The 17,092-nt window shown below is 43.5% G+C and overlaps 1 protein-coding gene and 1 long non-coding RNA gene across 2 annotated transcripts in view; one reads left to right on the forward strand and one right to left on the reverse strand.

The window, feature by feature from the left end:
* Positions 1-12,340, forward strand: part of CDH8 (cadherin 8) — a 455,531-nt gene extending 443,191 nt beyond the window's left edge. Inside the window, exons 10-11 of the mRNA XM_084813265.1 lie at positions 3,959-4,210; positions 10,130-12,340. Coding sequence (XP_084669391.1) covers positions 3,959-4,210; positions 10,130-10,623 — 746 coding nt within the window. The 3' untranslated portion in view covers positions 10,624-12,340. The remainder of the gene's footprint in view (positions 1-3,958; positions 4,211-10,129) is intronic.
* LOC146339000 (uncharacterized) overlaps positions 1-17,092 on the reverse strand; it is a 48,188-nt gene that overhangs the window by 22,379 nt on the left and 8,717 nt on the right. Inside the window, exon 2 of the long non-coding RNA XR_014784738.1 lies at positions 15,891-16,048. This is a non-coding gene — a long non-coding RNA (uncharacterized LOC146339000). The remainder of the gene's footprint in view (positions 1-15,890; positions 16,049-17,092) is intronic.

The raw sequence follows: 17,092 nt of genomic DNA on the forward strand, positions 1-17,092 counted from the left end.
GGAGCCGCCAGCCGGCTCCGCCAGCAGCTGGACATCCGGCCGCTGGCTAGCAGGGACGCAAATGACGGCAGCCGTAGCCACCGCTGTTTGCGTCCCTGCAGTCAGCCGTAATAGGCTAAGTAAATGTTTACATAGCCTATCACGTCTGACTTAAAAAAACAACAACAATGTGCGTTCGCAAATGGCGGTGGCCACGGCCGCCGCCATTTGCATTCCTTATTTTGGCACGTCTTAGTCTACGTCAAGATTTACGTAGACTAAGACAGTGAAAATAAGGGGAACACAAATAGTGTAGTGGACGCTACGTTATTTGCGTTCCCCTTATTTTCGCTGTCTTAGTCTACGTAAATCTTGACATAGACTAAGATGTGCCAAAATAAGGAACGCAAATGGCGGCGGCTATAGCCGCCGCCATTTGCGTACACACGTGTTTTTTTTAAAAAGTCAGATGTGATAGGCTACGTAAACATTTACGTAGCCTATCACGATTTTTTTTTTAAACCTAGCCATGATAGGCTACGTAAATCTTTACGTAGCCTATCACGTCTTTTTTTTTTTTTAAGCTGGAAATGGCGGTGGCGGCAGCCAGTCGGAAGACCGGCCGCTGCCGCCGCCGAACCATCGCTGGAGCTTCCACCGCTCAGAAGATCCGCCCCAGGTAAGTCTCATCCTGGGGGGGGGCACAGGCTGTTCCACCACCAATTTCGGGGGGCCGAATGCACTGGCATTCGGCCTCCCCAAGATCCGTGGTGGAATTTTCTAACATCCCTAGTTAATGCCTATTTTGTTTTTAAAAAACAAATATTAGTAGGCCCGGTAGGCCCAATGTTATTAGGCCCAAAGCAATATTAGTATGTCCAAGTAAGCCCAGCACCAATTTCAGTTGTGCTTAGCTATACTTAAACTTCCACCAATCCAAATCAGTGAAACGCGGTGTTTGAAGCTTTCAGCTATATAGCACTATGGTCCAAACTTTTAGAGAAAAGGAAGATAGGGTAGGGCGGGGCGGGGCAGGGTAGGGCTGGGGGTTAAAAGGAATGTATAGCTATCTCTGCAGATCCCTGTAGAGGAAGGCCGGATCTCTAGGCTTAACCAGCCCCACTTGATCCTCTGCCCCCACCTCTTGCGGCCAGCTCAGCCAAGCCCACAAGAACACCCCCAACCTCCTCCCTACCCAGTGGAGGAGACGGCAGCCACTGAATTCAGCACTGACCCAGGAAAGAAAGAGCAGCAATAATTTTGAGGTAGATACTTATTTACAAGTAAGGGGTAAGGGAATGAGAAGAGAAGCAAGACAAAGTACAATGTAGAATTTCCCCAAATATCAATTCCCCATTTGGAAACCCAGCATAGACTAAAACAGTAAAAGACTATGTAACCCTAGTCTACTCACACCTCCGAGTAGGATCCTTTGCTAATGCCAGTGCTCCAACACCTTCCACCCGGACCAGATGGGAAACCAAAGGACAAAGAAGGATGGCTGTTCGTTTCTTTTTCCTATTCCTTACCTAGCATCTAGCTCTTTCGTCCCCCCTCTCTTCTCTTGGGGAAGATGAGCTGGGTTTTTTCTACACCTCTCCAACTGCGCTGGCCTCTAGGCAGGCTGAGCTGGTTTACAACCTTGAGTCCCTGATAAGGTCTCTGTCCTGGCGCCTTCGGTTCCAGCATGGCCCACATCTCTTCCTCCCTCCAGGTGGCCTGACTTGTAAATCTTCTTGCAGGGCCCCACTCCTTCCTACCATAAAACACTGAAACACCAGCTAACACTATGCAGAAATTAACGCTTTCCCACCACACCTTTGGCCCCGTAAAGACTTGTCCTTGACAATCCCAAGCAGAAATCTGAAGACCAGGCTTTCATGGACCCAGTGGAAGTTTGAAAGACACCTTTCCTAGAATCCAGAGTGTAGGGCTCAGCAAAGCCCAGGTAGGGAAAATTAATCCAGGTAGAAAGTAAAGACAATATTTTCAGTTGAAAAGAGTTGTGAAGCCCATGCTTCACCAGTGAGCAAAATAAAATAGTGGGCAAAAACTACACCAAGCTGCTCAGGTGCCAGGTCCCTGGCTCAGAGAAACTGGCTTGGGGAAAGAGAGTCCACAGTAATTTCAAAGCCAAGAGAAAGCATATTCAAAAAGAGGAAAGAGGACTTTTCTTCTCCCAAATGGGAGGCAAGAACCAAAAAAAAGCTCTCAAAACAAATCGAATTCTGCTAATAAAGTTCAGAGTTAAGCAAGAGGTAAAAATCAAGCAAGCCAGATTGGAACAAACATGGTTCCTGCCTTTTTCACAGGCGCTGTTGCTTTCTTAAATCCCCTGACAGCCCTCTATTTTCTGCTTTTTGATCGGCTCTTTTCTGCAGTTGCTAACTGTAAAATTTGGTTCTGAATGACATGGGGGCGGGGGAAGGCAGAAACCTGCAGGGACAGTTTCTTATTGGTTTAGGCAGCTGATGTTACTCTAGGCCTTATCAGGGTACATGGGAACACTCCAGACTCAAGCTGCCATCTGCAGGGAGTAACAAACATAACCTTTTCTCATACTGAATTTACTGATCCATTGTTCCATGACTTGACCACAGCTTTGTCAGCACGATTGCCTGCTTCTCAAACTCCAGGCAGCAAAACATTCTGCCATTGAGGAAAGACAGGCCTGCTTATGAAGCAAAGTTTCACTCCTGTTCCATGCCATAGCTTCTGTCTCAAGCCTCTCTTCCCAGCACTTGAATCCAGAAAAGGACTTTAGTAATGCAAACAACTAAGGGGAAAGGGGGGAGCAGAGGAATAAGGGGAATGGCTGGGAGTGCAGACCAGTAAACAGAAGCCGTGGGGTCTGTTCACGCTAAGGGGATTGCCTGTCTGTGTACACACACACACACACACACACACACACACACAGAGGACCCAGAAACTCAGTTAGCTGCTGCTGCTTTTTCTCTACACAGCAGTTATTTCCCCCCCCCCTCAACATTCCGAGTGCCGGCTTATGAAATCTCATAGGGCTTCATTATACCAATTAAATTAAATTAAATTTAAAAAAAAGTAAATTCAATTTTCAAAAAAGAAATTCCATTCCACCAACTACAATAGAAAAGGAATGGGAAAACATATATGGTTTTCATATATAGCTTCCAGCTTTTTTGGCAAATGATAGGCACAAAACATTGCCAAGACAGTGCCAAAACTGTGTGACCGAGTTTTGTTTTTTCCCTGTAAACTTCCCTTTCTCCCTCACCTTTTAACCAATCTTCCTGACATTTTCAGGCTATGTGAAATAGACTTTTCTGTCTGGCACGTGCAATTTTCAGTAAGGCTGGTGAAACCCTTTCAATATTATTAAGGTTAGAATACTTCCCCCCACCCTGATTTCCATTTAACATGGCGGAATCCTTTTTTGACTGATGACCTTATCTGTTGGAGGCACAACTGTGCCTACAATAATCAAAATACAAGCATAAAAACAAAAGCAGAACCAAGCAGCAATTTGAAAAAAATGCCTAACAGAAGAGCCATGATTTTACAACTCACTTAAGGGTCATATGAGAGAGGGTCAACCTAGTCTTTCTTGAAAGGAGTTCCATAACCTGGGTCCCACCACAGAAAAATCCCTGTTCTGTGTCCTAGCGAAGCATACCTCTGAAAGCAATGGGATATGGAGAAGTCTTCCAATGACCAGCACCATAAGGGGCCAGGCTTATGTGGGAGGCCGCCTTCAAATGTCTGAAATAGTCTCAAATGAGACCAAAGTTGCGGGGGGGGGGGGATGGTGCAGAGAATGGCATCAATGCAAGACATATTTGTTCACATTTAGTGCCCCAAACTGGGAAAAATGGGAGACACTTGTCTAACATTATGGAAAAACAAGGTAAGTAGTTTTGGCTCAATCCTAGTAAAAGGTAGACTTTCTTTTACAGCTATTGTCTAAAATACCCCCTCCCCCGCACCCCTCACTCTCTTCCAGATAATACCCTTAACATTTTGACGAAACATAGCGGATTCAGCCGTCAGAAGCAAGAAGTCTATTTTCTACCCATCATAATCAGCGATAGTGGAAATCCTCCCATGAGCAGCACCAGCACCCTCACCATCAAGGTCTGTGGTTGCAGCAATGAGGGTGTTGCCCAGTCCTGCAATGCCGAAGCATATGTGCTCCCTATTGGCCTCAGCATGGGAGCTTTAATTGCAATACTAGCCTGCATCATTCTGCTGCTAGGTACGTACTCATTTGCTGGTCAGAAAGACTTCCTGATGGGAAGGGAGCACAGTTTAGCTGTACAGTGCATACTTTGCATGCAGACGCTCCCAGGAGTTGGGAAGGACACTGCTCAAGATCCTAGAAGGCCACTGCCAGCTAGGGTAGACCATTCTGGGCTAAATGGACCAATGATCTGACTCGGCATAAGGCAGGTCTTTGTATCACTGGTTCATCATACATTGCTTTAAGCAGAGGAGAGAAGAAAGGGCTGTAGTGAGAGCTGAGTGGTTGGTTTGCTTAAGTAAAATCCTGTGGCTTTTATATGCATGTCAGAACAGAAGGCCGCCTCGAGTCTGCCATCCTGGAAATGTAATGATAGCGCCGTTGAATCTAGGATGCCACTTGTGCCTGGATATCAAAATGCTCGCATCATATCCTTGTAGGTCAGCATTTTGCAAGTTGTGATTCAGCAAGACTGACACAGTCGGCAGCCCATGTACTGTGGCCTCCAAACGCTTGACTCCTCTTCTGTTTTTTGCTGAGTTAGGCAGGCAGCAAAACCAGGAGGCTTATCAAACCCTGCTTGAGTCATTGTATATTCTTGGAGGGCTACATTTGTTTGTTTGTTTGTTTAATATCCCACGTTTCTTCCGTCATGGAACTCAAGGTGTCTACACGTGGTTCCCAGGTGGTCTCCCCTCCAAGCACTGACCAGACCCAGACCTGCTTAGCTTCAGCAATGTTCAACCCTTTCCTGCATGCTGTTTTCCAAGCCTAAATAATCCCTAAAGGCTGTTCTTAGCCCCATTGGGGCGGGGCGGGGGGGGGAATGAGTGTTATGCTTTTTTTCTTCTTCTTCCTGCTTCAGGGCCAGCAGCTCTGGCGGGATGATTCAGACTAGGAGAACTGCATGGGTGGAAGGGGTTGAGCCGCTGGTGTCATTGCTCCAATTAAAATTGGATTGGATTGCATATCTCACAAGCCACATGACTTGAACATGTCATATTTCTGCTCATGTCATTGCTACTGAAATTTTGTTGGAAAAGAAATTGGAAGCTAATTTTTCAAGGAATTTTTCTAGATCAGACCAAAGGAGTAATAGCTTCTGTGCTCTATTCAGCTAATAACAGAAGCCTTTACCAGCCACAAGAGTAAAAGATAATCTCATAATGATAATGGTTCTTATAATACTGTCCATGGCTTATACTGATCAAAAAGGGTTTGCACTTTGCACCAGTATGCTTGGAAATGTGTTACACCAGCATTTGGTGCAACACAGCACAGGGATTGCCCAATGAAGAGGATAAATATACTGATGTAATTCCACTCCTAATTTTTGAATATAGCTGTACTTAAATATTCATACATGCAATCTCTGAACACAAGCATCTGAAGACAAATGAGCTAATTTATTATCAGTATTTCTGAAGTCTGGGCATCCCTTACTAGCTGAGTGATGATATTTTCATCACATGTGGGAGTAACTGTCAATGGAAGCAAAGCTCACGTAAAATGACTTATTGCCCTGCAAATTGATTGTTAACTGGTCCAATGGCTTGCTTAGTGCCTTCACATAAATGTGCTTGTAAATTGTGATGGTTTGAAATAGATTTGTAAAGGAAGGAATCACTTAACAACAACAACAATAACAACAACAACTTGGTGAAGAAATACACATTCTTCTACAAAATATTTTAGGTCATGAATACAACAAAATGAGCTTTTTTACTGAGCATTCAAATGCACAGTAGAAAACTAAATTCAAACCTTCTACAATCAACATGTTCATATTAGGTTAAAAACCCTTTACTGTTCTTTGCATTGGTAAATATTTTTGTTGTTAATGCACCATTCTCAATACCAGAGCTCCAAGGGCTATCTTGAACGTGTTCGTGTTGATTGTGGAAGGTTTGAGTTTAGTTTTTCTATAGCATATCTAAATGGTAAGAGAAAAAATCATTTTGTTGGATTAATGATCTGCAATATACTACTTCTACTCCTACTGATACTACTAATAATAATAATAATAATGAATAACGGTAACAGTAATAATGGTGAGCTAGTTCACAAATAGAGAAGTGGAAAAAATAGTCCTGTTGCATTTAATGAATTTTATAGCAAAATATGCTAACCCTGAAAAGGGAGTGTCTAATCTATAAGTCCCAATTCAGCTTTCATCCTACCTGTGCAGAACAACAAGTATGACTGGGTGAGACATTTGTTTCATCAAATTTGCACTGCCTAAACCTAAGCACAAACTGGAATGCAGTTTGACATTGGAATCCATACTTGCGTTAACTTTGCAATGCGGTTTGCAAAAACTATATACGCACACAAAAAATGTGTATATTTGAAGAAGCGTGTACACACAAAAATGCATACATTTGAAAAAAATGTATATATTGAAAAATTCACATGAAAATGCATATGCATGTCCATGCAGACTAAAACACAAGAAAGAAAAACAACAAAGAAATTAGCTGTCTGATGCAGAAATGGGAGAGAATGAACTTCGTGAACCAGAGCGATATTGAGCTTGACAGATCCCACAAGCCTGTATTGCAGAGGTGCAAAACTGTTTTGGACGGGTGGGCATCATATTGCCCCCCATCAGGCCCATCATGGGTCAGTCAGACGATGTCAGAGGGCATGGCCCCACTCCCTAATATCATCCCCTCACTTCTCTCTCTCTCCATGCTTGGAGAGGGATGGAGTTTTGTGCCTTCTGTCATCACAGAGAAAGACTTCCCTGGTGTCAGGAGGAACAGGTGCTCCTTCCAGTGCCAGCCTAGTCCCTGTCTTCATGTGGCACCCAACACCTCTCTGGATGCCTGGTGCTGCAACGTGGTCTGCACCAGGAAGAGCGGCTTCTCTTCCCAGCATGGGCCAGGTCCTGCCACCCAGCATCCTTACTGTTGTCTCTGATCTGAGATAACAGCAGGGATACCCCTGCTGGTGTGCCACTGACTCCACCACATCTGGGATTGGTGATAACTAGGGATGTCAGAGAATTCTGCCACAGATCTTGGTGAGGCCGAATGCCAGTGCATTTGGCCCCCCGAAATCTATGGTGGAACGAAGCCCCGCCGCCCCACGAAATGGGCCCAGAATGGAGCACCTACCTGCTGCCGTCCGCGCTGACTTGCGAATGGTGGCCGCAGCTGCGCCATTCACTTCTTCCATATAGCCGTGATAGGCTACATAAATACTTACGTAGCCTATCACGGCTAACACAGGGACACCATTTGCATCCCTGCAGAAGCCGTGATAGGCTACGTAAGTATTTACGTAGCCTATCACGGCAAAACTAAGGGAACACAAATGGCGGTGGCTATGGCGGCCACCATTTGCATTCCCTTTTCTTTTTTTTTTGCCGTTTTAGCCTACGTAAATATTTACATAGGCTATTACGGCAAAAAAAAAAAAAAGGAACGCAAATGGCATAGTGGCCGCCATTTTCATTCCCCCTTTTTTTTTGCTGTAATTTTTTTGCTGGCAGCGGCATCCTGTTTGTTATCTCAGATCTCAGCTTGGCAATATCAGTGATGATGCCTTCCAGTGGGATTCTTCCAGGGGGAGGGGCTTGGAGGCTAAGCCACACCCCACAAAGGAACACCAGGAGGACCCCCTGGATTGGAGTGTCCCACGAGCCAGAGGTTCTGCACTCCTATTATATTGGTTCAGCACATAGGCTGACCTGCATGTGAAAAAACAAAACAAAAAACAAAGCATCATGTTTTTAGTGGGAGGTGGATCCACTTGACAGGATCTTGCTTGTGTCAGTCACCCCCAAAGCTATAGGACACAGAGGACTTTCCGGTAGGGGATACAGGTGAATAGCTCATGAAAGTGGGTGCCGCTTCCTCAGAAACTGCAGTCAAACTTGCTGTGCCAGCCTGGATCCTGTCAAATTAGTAGGTGGTGCGCAGACCAGCAAGGTATCAGCTGAACTATTATGGATATTGCTGTACCAAAATCTGTCCTCCAGACATCTGCCAAAGAGGCTTCTGGGTTGGTTGGTTGGTTGGTTGGTTTGTCCACTCTCAGCAAATTTCTTTTGCATTTCTTTGGGTGGTGTTTGTGAAGTTACCTTTTTGTCAAGGTGGCTGATGCTGCTGTTTCCCCCTCCCCTTTTTATTACACAAATCTCCATCACTTTGCAGCCTCCCAGCTGTGCATGCTTTTTGATCTGAAAAAAAAGCCCCATGGGACTCATTATGTCTTCCTAGGCTTTAATTGAAACATGGGTAGCTGGCAAGTCAGCAGACTACCAGAGAGATGGTTATACAATGGAGGACAGGACACTCAGGGACAAAGAACACATTTAAGTTATAAGTTATTTCTTTAGCGTGGTATAAGCACAGAGCCCCAGTCCAGCTCAGGACCCTAGCACGGGGGGGGGGCCTTTAACCCTCTCCCCCACTGCACTCCCAATCCAGATTGGATGCCCCACACCTGCACTTTATAGTGCCAAACAGTGATACATTAAGGGCACAATCCTAAGGCTGCTAGACAGTGGCTAGACAGCCATAGGATTGGTCATTTTCTGACCTCGAAATTGGCCATCTAGCCGCAAATGCAGGGCAGCTGGAGCATTGAGGAGAGGATCTCCTCTGCACTCCTCCCACCTTGAGTTAGATAGGTGGTCGCGTCTGAGTTCAGAGGCGGCTGCCTCTCCACATAGCATTGTACCCTAAAGCAGCCTTCTCCAACTTGGAACTCTCCAGATGTTTTGGAGTGCAGCTCTCAGAGTTCCTGTCCATTGCCCACACTGTCTGGGGCTGGCAGGAATTGAAGTCCACAACATCTGGGGGGGATCCAGTTTAGAGAAGGCTGCATTAAAGCAAACGGATTCACTATTTGGCACTATACATTGCAGGCATGGGTGGAGAAAGGGAGGTCCAGATGAGGACCATAGCGCATAGGGGGCAGGACAGGAGGGGGAGAGTCAAAGCCCCTCCTACCCCTCATGCTAGGGTTCCAATCCAGATTGGAGGCCCTGTGCTTGCACTATACTAATACTAATAATAAAACAAAGACATAGCTGCTTGCTACATATTAAAGTAGCATCTGCTTTGGCCTTCACACACTCCTCTTGGTCCCTGTGAAAGTAACGATAAGTGCAAGAGCTCTTCATCCCATTCGTGAGAATCTCTTTTCCATCAAATTGAAGGAGTGTGGTCCAAAAAATATGGATGAAGTTTTTGACACAGCACTAGCATATACGAGAACCTATTCTACCTATTAGTGCCCAGCGGTGTCTTTGGCTGCTGTGGCTAGTCCCATGCAGTTTGTTCTTTAATGCATTTATTACATTTCTTTACTGCCCAATAGCTGGAGTTCTCTGGACAGTTCACAACAATTAAAACCATAGAAGACAACATAAAACACGTGTGTGCACACGCACGCACCCATGGAAACCTACAGTATGAAACCAAAGTAAAAAGTTCCTCTCAAAATTGAGTGGTGACACATGTGGTGAATCGTTGGCTGGCAGCCCTCTGTCTGTCTGTCTGTCTTTGGGGTTTGTTTTTATATTAAATACATAACTTTTGCCATCACCTGTGGCAGCAGTAGAGCTTTTCTGAGAAGCCACCAGTAAGTGATGATGCTATGTGACAAATATATATTTTCTAAAGGTTGGGGGGGGGGGTTAAGAGAGAAAATACCATTGGCAACTACCAGTGTAAGCGGCTTTCTTCTTTTATCCTTTTTAAAAAAAAAATCTCAGGTCACTGCCCTTGGAATTCCCAGCCCCCGTGTTTCTTTTTGTGGTAGTGGAGGGAAATCACCTGCCAAAGGATTTTGCCTGAAGTGGTAACTTTTGTTCCAGCCCTAATAGAAATAAATATGGTTTAAACCACGCCCAGAAATGATTTTCTCTTGCATGACATGTTGTTTTCAGAGGATGATGATCTTGTGATGTTTCTTTTGCAGTCATTGTGGTGCTGTTTGTAACACTGAGGAGACATAAAAATGAGCCCCTTATTATCAAAGATGAAGAAGATGTGAGGGAAAACATAATCCGTTATGATGACGAAGGAGGTGGCGAAGAAGATACAGAAGCATTTGACATTGCAACTTTGCAAAACCCTGATGGAATAAATGGATTCTTGCCTCGCAAGGATATTAAACCTGATCTTCAATTTATGCCCAGACAGGGCCTGGCACCCGTTCCAAATGGCGTTGATGTTGATGAATTTATCAATGTAAGGCTCCACGAAGCTGACAATGATCCTACAGCTCCTCCATACGATTCCATTCAGATTTATGGGTATGAGGGAAGAGGCTCAGTAGCTGGCTCTCTAAGTTCCTTAGAGTCTTCTACGTCAGACTCAGATCAGAATTTTGACTACCTCAGTGAATGGGGCCCCCGTTTCAAAAGACTTGGGGAACTTTACTCAGTGGGTGAAAGTGACAAAGAAACTTGACAGTGGATTACAAACTTTTATTTTTTTCACTCTTGACTTAAACACTCATGTAATATTCTAGGGCCACTACCGTTAGTTATGACTAATGTGGCTTTTTGTTTAGGGGCAACTTTAGTGCCAGTTCATCTATAAAATCAACTACATTGTAATGTTGAACCAAAAAAAAAAGAGTACATAAATCAAAAGTATATGTTAGGAGGTCTGAGTCTTGTGGAGTGTGAAGTTAAGTACGTAGAGTGTCTAGAAGTCTTTGGATATTCTATATTCACATGACCACTCTGAAGATGGGGGTTTGGATTTGACAGTCTTCAGTGATGTGAACGGAAATCAAATGGAGAAGATGCTTCCCTACATAATGGACCTCTATGGATTTTTGCTGATGAAGAGTATCTTTTGACAGTCTGTTGAGAGGTAATGGCTTGTTTCCACATTGCCAACAAAGATTCCACTACAGACATACACACACACACACACACACACACACACACACGAAGAATGTTGAAAGCAATATCTGGTCTTCTAATCTTTGCAATGCTGAATTAAAACAACAACAACAAAAACATTGATAAATTTCCTCTTGGCCATAACTGTGCAGTGCCAGTGACCGTAAGTTGTACATATGGTAATTGTTGGCCACACAAACTACAGACTGAATATCATCTTTAAATATTGTGTCAAGCCTTAAATATTCACATGTTCTTAATCCATTCCAGTGACAGGATTCAAAATCCACAGCTGTGCAGAAGTTCAAGAGTTGGGAAAGAGACCCTAAGTTCTCTACATTTAAAACAAAATGGATTGTTTTCTAGAAGGATCATTCCTGTCATCTACTTCATCTTCTATAAGCAAAAGGAGGTGGGGAGAATCAGTGAAAGAGGATGGACTCACATATATGAAACAAAAGCTGATTTTATTGCTAAAGAACAAATTTATTTGTTTAATCCTTGAAAATAAATATTTTATTGATGTCCATTACTGTTTTTATTTATTAAGATTGAATACTGGTAAGAGTGTAAGGAAAGAGAACCATCTAAATTCTACCCATCACTAAAACTTTAGAATCTTTTGTTGTTGTTCTCTATGTATAATGAAAGTTAAATAAAATGTACATTTTTGAAAACAAACACAAGGAACATTAGCAGTAGAGAAGTTGAAAGTGAATGCTAGCAGGGTAAAAAAAATGTTCTTAGAGGAAACTAATATTGGAACATTTTTATATTTTCTTCATAAACCTAGTAAGTGGTGTTTTTGATACAAGCACAAACAGCTGGAAGCAAAACTTGGTTCATGTGAATATTTGAAACACACACACACACTCTAGACTTTAAAAATTTCACACATTGCACTGTAAAGTCAAAGATGCTTCTAGTTCTCCACCTTATTAGAAGAGGATCCAGTGTGTACATAATTTTCCTGCTTATGTTTTAGCCTTTTTTCTAGAATATTCATGGGTATGCACAGGAATCTTGCTCACAGACCAGAGGCTTAGAATCTGTTGGCATCCTCAACTTGTAATGCAAACTTACCATTTAGAAGTAGCAACTGTATAATAAAATTAAGTAGTACATGAAAGATCATTTTTACTTTTTTCTATTTTTGTTTTGATGCTATTGTTTTTGTTTATTTACTCCATGTATTGTATTCAGAAGACAAAAGCAAAAACAAAACTCCTGTATTGTTTCCTACTTTGTGGAAATATATTTTTATAAATACCTTCATTGTGACCACTGTTTCTTTCAGTTATAGCTGCATCTTAGAAAGATGCATCATCAGACTGTTGAATCTACTGAGAGCTGCAGTTTCTTCAAAGCCCTTTTAGGAATCAATGAAGTATTTGGCTCTCGGCCATCATATGAATTTCCATATTTATTAAAAGCAGGTCAAGTCAGTCATGAATGAAAAAAAGAAACGGGGGGGCAATTGGCCCCTACCCAAACCTTTGTGTATTCCAGTATTCATGTGGAACTTCTGCATAAGCCAAACTTTATTGCTGTCTTCACTGAAGTGAATGGAGCAGCCCTTCTGGTCAATGGAACTCGACACATAATGTTAGATTCCCTGCACCCCTAGCAAATGTTAGATGGGGTCAAAAATATACGTCATCTTCAAGTGAAAACCAGGAAGAAGAAAAAAAAATCAAGGGGGAGAAAGGACACAAAAATATGCATGCTTCCAAGTTTAATGTAAATGCAATTCCTTTTAGCAGTTTTCATAAGACAAAGATAGCTTTTCTGTTCAGAACTGACGTCCCAAAAGAGGTTGTACCAGTTTTAGGCTCTCGACAATTTCAAATTTGGATTTGGAAAGAAATAATTCCTCATTTTCAAGTTGCAAATGTTATTATGTATGCTAGTATTACTGTGGCATTAATACTATTGAAAAGGCTGCAAAATCTGTATCTTGGTGGTCCCATTTCGCAAACAGAGTACTGAGGCTCAGTGATAGGTGAGCTGGTGTGGTATACCGGAGTAAGTATTGGACCTGGACCAGGGAGAGACCCAGGTTGAGGTCCCCATATCAGCCATTGGATAATCACTGAATGTCATCCTCAGTGAGACTAAGGATGAAATGTAACAGGGTGAATTAACCCAAGGCAGACTCCTGGAACACCCTGAAGGGAGCGTGGGAAAAAGATGTTTTCCAAAGTCCACTACATAAAACTGGGATTTGACTTCAAACCAACATTCTGCCCTGTGGATTATACCAAGGCTGCAATCCTATGAACACTTGCATGGAAGAACATGAAGAGCACAATCCTATGCATGTTTACACAGAAACCAAGTCCTACAACTCCCAGTATTCCCCAACCAACTTGTCTAAACATGCATAGAATTGCATCCTAAATAAATTGAGTGGAACTTACTTCTGAGTGAACACACATATTATTTACAAAAAAATGTTTCCCATCCCATTCTTAAGGGCACCAGTAGACATGGCATGGTCAGTTTCTACTGACTTCCTCAATTTTCCTACCTCCAAGTCACCTCCAAGTCCATTCTGAGCTGGTTCCGTGTCTGAGTTCTTTTTGGGATTTTTTTTTTATGTGCATTTTTGTGTGCTCCCCCCCACCCTTGAATGCCTTTTTCAAATTGAATGCATTTTTGTCCACATCCACCCACTGGCTAAAGCATATTGGTACACATTTTATAAAAAAATATATACACATTTTCTTGTCAAATGAGCACATTTTAACAGATGCATTTTTGTGTTCAGTGGAAAGCATTGCAGGTCCAGAAATGTATGGATTTCCACTCCAAAAAATCTGTCTGGTCCACATCTGTTTCTGGGTGATGTGGATGAGAGAAATCCAGAAAAAAAAATCTGACAGACTGGACTTCTCGCTCATCCCTAATTCTAACACAACTTCAACATGCTTGTAAAGGTTTTATTCAAATTAATGAAGTCTCATGAGCATTGAAATGAATCCAAGTGTTCCAAAACTTCTCTCTCTCTCTCTCTCTCTCTCTCTTTCTGCCTGTCTGTCTCTTACACATGCAGTCTTACACAGATTCATCACAAAATTAATGAGGAATTAAGCTAAAGAAGGGAAATCTGCATTCACTAATGGTTCAGAATGAAGCAGAATGAACACATTTCACTGCAGATTTCATGAAAAAAACATCTCCTTGGGAAAGCTCTATTAATCTACAGCTCAAAATGAAAAGTGTTTTTATATATTTCAATTTTAAGCTGTCTCATATTGAGAGGTATGGACAATTGATATGACCTGAAATCAAAACCCAAGTAGAAAATGGAAGAAAAGTAATACTAAAAATATAGAAGAGCATGTGTCCATATAAACACACACACACACACACACACACACACACAAACACATCAAGTACAAGATTCAGGTTAGAGGCCGATTCAACAATTTGGAAAACTACCTGATTTGGCTTGGACCATTTCAGAGGCCACCCACTTTGACCCAGGTCTGAAACTGAACCTTGCTTTGGAAAGTCAAAGCTACATGACTCCCACTATCATTTGAAATTATTTTAAGACTTTTTTGGTTTCTTTTTAATTGGCATCGGAATCACAGAAAGTGCAGTGAGACAGGAATGGATGATGTAGTGGCAGAGGCAATAGGATTGGAATATCCAGAATTTTCCAAGCAAGCATTCAATACCACACCCTCCAAGGTCCCACAGACTCCCCCCAACCCTTTTAACACTCCTGCTCCCAAAAGAAAGAAACAATAACAATAATTAAACACTGGAACAGTCTTGTGGTATATTACTTCAACATCTCTCCCGCGCAAGTATCCCCACCATGGTTTCCTGGGATCAGCTGTCTGAGCTGGTTGTTGGAGGCATTGCACTGCAGTGTTTCCACTCCTACTAGGATGGCTGATTAGACTGAAACCACTTAGGCCTTGTACAAACATTACATGCAATGCATGGATTAGGGATGTATGAGCAATTCATTTCAGTTCATTTTTTATCAAGATTTACCCACTTCACATCTTCTGGATGGAACCCAGACTCCGTTGCAATCTGCGATCAAAGTCCATACATAACATTTCTGAGCTTGCAAGGTGATTTGCAGACCAAAACAAATGTGTTTGACAGCATGTGTACATTTGAAAAACACTAGGGTTGGCAGAGAATTTCTCCCCGAAACTCCGGGGGGCCGAGCGCCAACGTGTTTGGCCCCCCGAACAAGTTTCGGGGAGAAATTCTCCACAACCCCCTGCCCCCCGCACCCCCCCGGGACGGGACTTACCTTTGGCGAATGTCCCTCCCAGCGGCGGGTCCGGCGGGCGGTTCGGCGGGTCTTCGTCCGGGGCAGGAGCGGCAGCCGGTCTTTCGACCGGCTGCCGCCGCCGCCATTCCAATAAAAGAAAAAAAACGCCCCCGTTATAGGCTACGTGACGATTAACGTAGCCTATTACGGCTAGATTTGCAAAGTCAGCCGTGATAGGCTACGTAAATCGTCACGTAGCCTATCACGGGTGACTTAAAAAAAAAAAAAAAGCGCGTACGGATAATGGCGGCCCCCATAGGGAGCCGCCATTCCCGTTCCTTATTTGGTCACTGTAGTCTACGTAAATCTTTACGTAGACTACGGTGAAAATAAGGGCAACGCTATTGCCCTTTATTATTATTATTATTCCTCCATGGAATAATAATAATTATTATTATTATTATTATTCCTCCATGGATCTCAGTGAGCCAAATGCCAGTGCATTCAGCCCCCCAAACTCCATGGTGGAAAGGCCTGCCCCCCCCGCCCCCCCTGCGGATCTCCCCCGGGACGAGACTTACCTGGGGCAGATGTTCCGGGCGGTGGCGGCTTCGGCGGCGGCTGCGGTGGCAGCTGCAGCGGCTGGTCTTCCAACAGGCTGCTGCCACCACCATTTGCAGTCTTGTCTTTTTCTCTTTTTTTTACAGAGAGGTAAGTTTTTACGTAGCCTATCACATCTCTGTAAAAAAAAAAAAAGATGAAGAAAAATAAGGAACGCAAATGGCAGTGGAATGCAAAAAATAAGGAACGCAAATACGTGTTTTCCCCCCCAACTTACCTAGAGCCCTCCGCTGCCAGAAATCCGGCTGCGGATGGCCCTGGCCTGGGCCTGGCCGGCTGCTCCGCAGAGCCGCCACAGAGCACAGCTGGCTTTTGAGGATTCCAGGGGGGAGGACTGGATCGCCTCCCCCCCGGCGAGGATTCCGGGGGGAGGGACGGAGCGCCTCCCCCCCCAGTAGAACCCTGCAGAGCCAGGTAAGCGGGGTTTCGTACACCCCTAGTTTTGCACAACCATAATGAAAATCAAGTGGACCCAGAACAAACACGCTTGCTGCTGAGTGGCATGGGCAGGCATGATAATGACCCTCTGCTATGCATAGTCTCCAGCTGAACCATCTGTATGAGGCATAAGCCTCCCAATGGAACTGTGACTTAGATACTTCTACCTTCCCCCCAGCCCCCACCTCCCTCCTTAGAGAAGTTTTGCCTCTACAGACAAAACTTGGGAATATATGATTTATGCCACTGTTCCAGTAAAAACTATGATCGCCACAATATATGGATCAAATTACTGCTCATAGTCACACAGGAATTTAGACCAAGTAGCTCCTGTGTTCAATGTATTCCTCCTTGTAGTGCCTAACAGGTTCCTTTGTAGAGAAACTCTCAACATATGACCTTCTGATTGCCTTTTTGATTGGAAGTGCCAACAGAGACCACAGCAGTACCTCAAGTAATAAGATCCCCCCCCTTAAAAAAACCCTATTGCCTGCACTGTAGGAGAGTCAAAGCATGACAGAAATCTCACCAGCGTCATGACAGAAATCTCACCGATGTCAGTCAAAAAGATACTGATCACTAGCATCAGTGGGTGATGCTTTAATATGTGCATTTATGCAACTTTTAAAACATCAATACAACTAAGTGAAGGAAAGTAATCAAATTCTAAGGTAAAAGGTAAGATGCCAACTGTCGCAGTCTGTCATACAGTATTTAATGGTTG

The sequence above is a fragment of the Heloderma suspectum genome, chromosome 8, assembly GCF_057233095.1.
Source record: "Heloderma suspectum isolate Gila_16-S chromosome 8, 16-S_ref, whole genome shotgun sequence".
NCBI lineage: Eukaryota > Metazoa > Chordata > Lepidosauria > Squamata > Helodermatidae > Heloderma > Heloderma suspectum.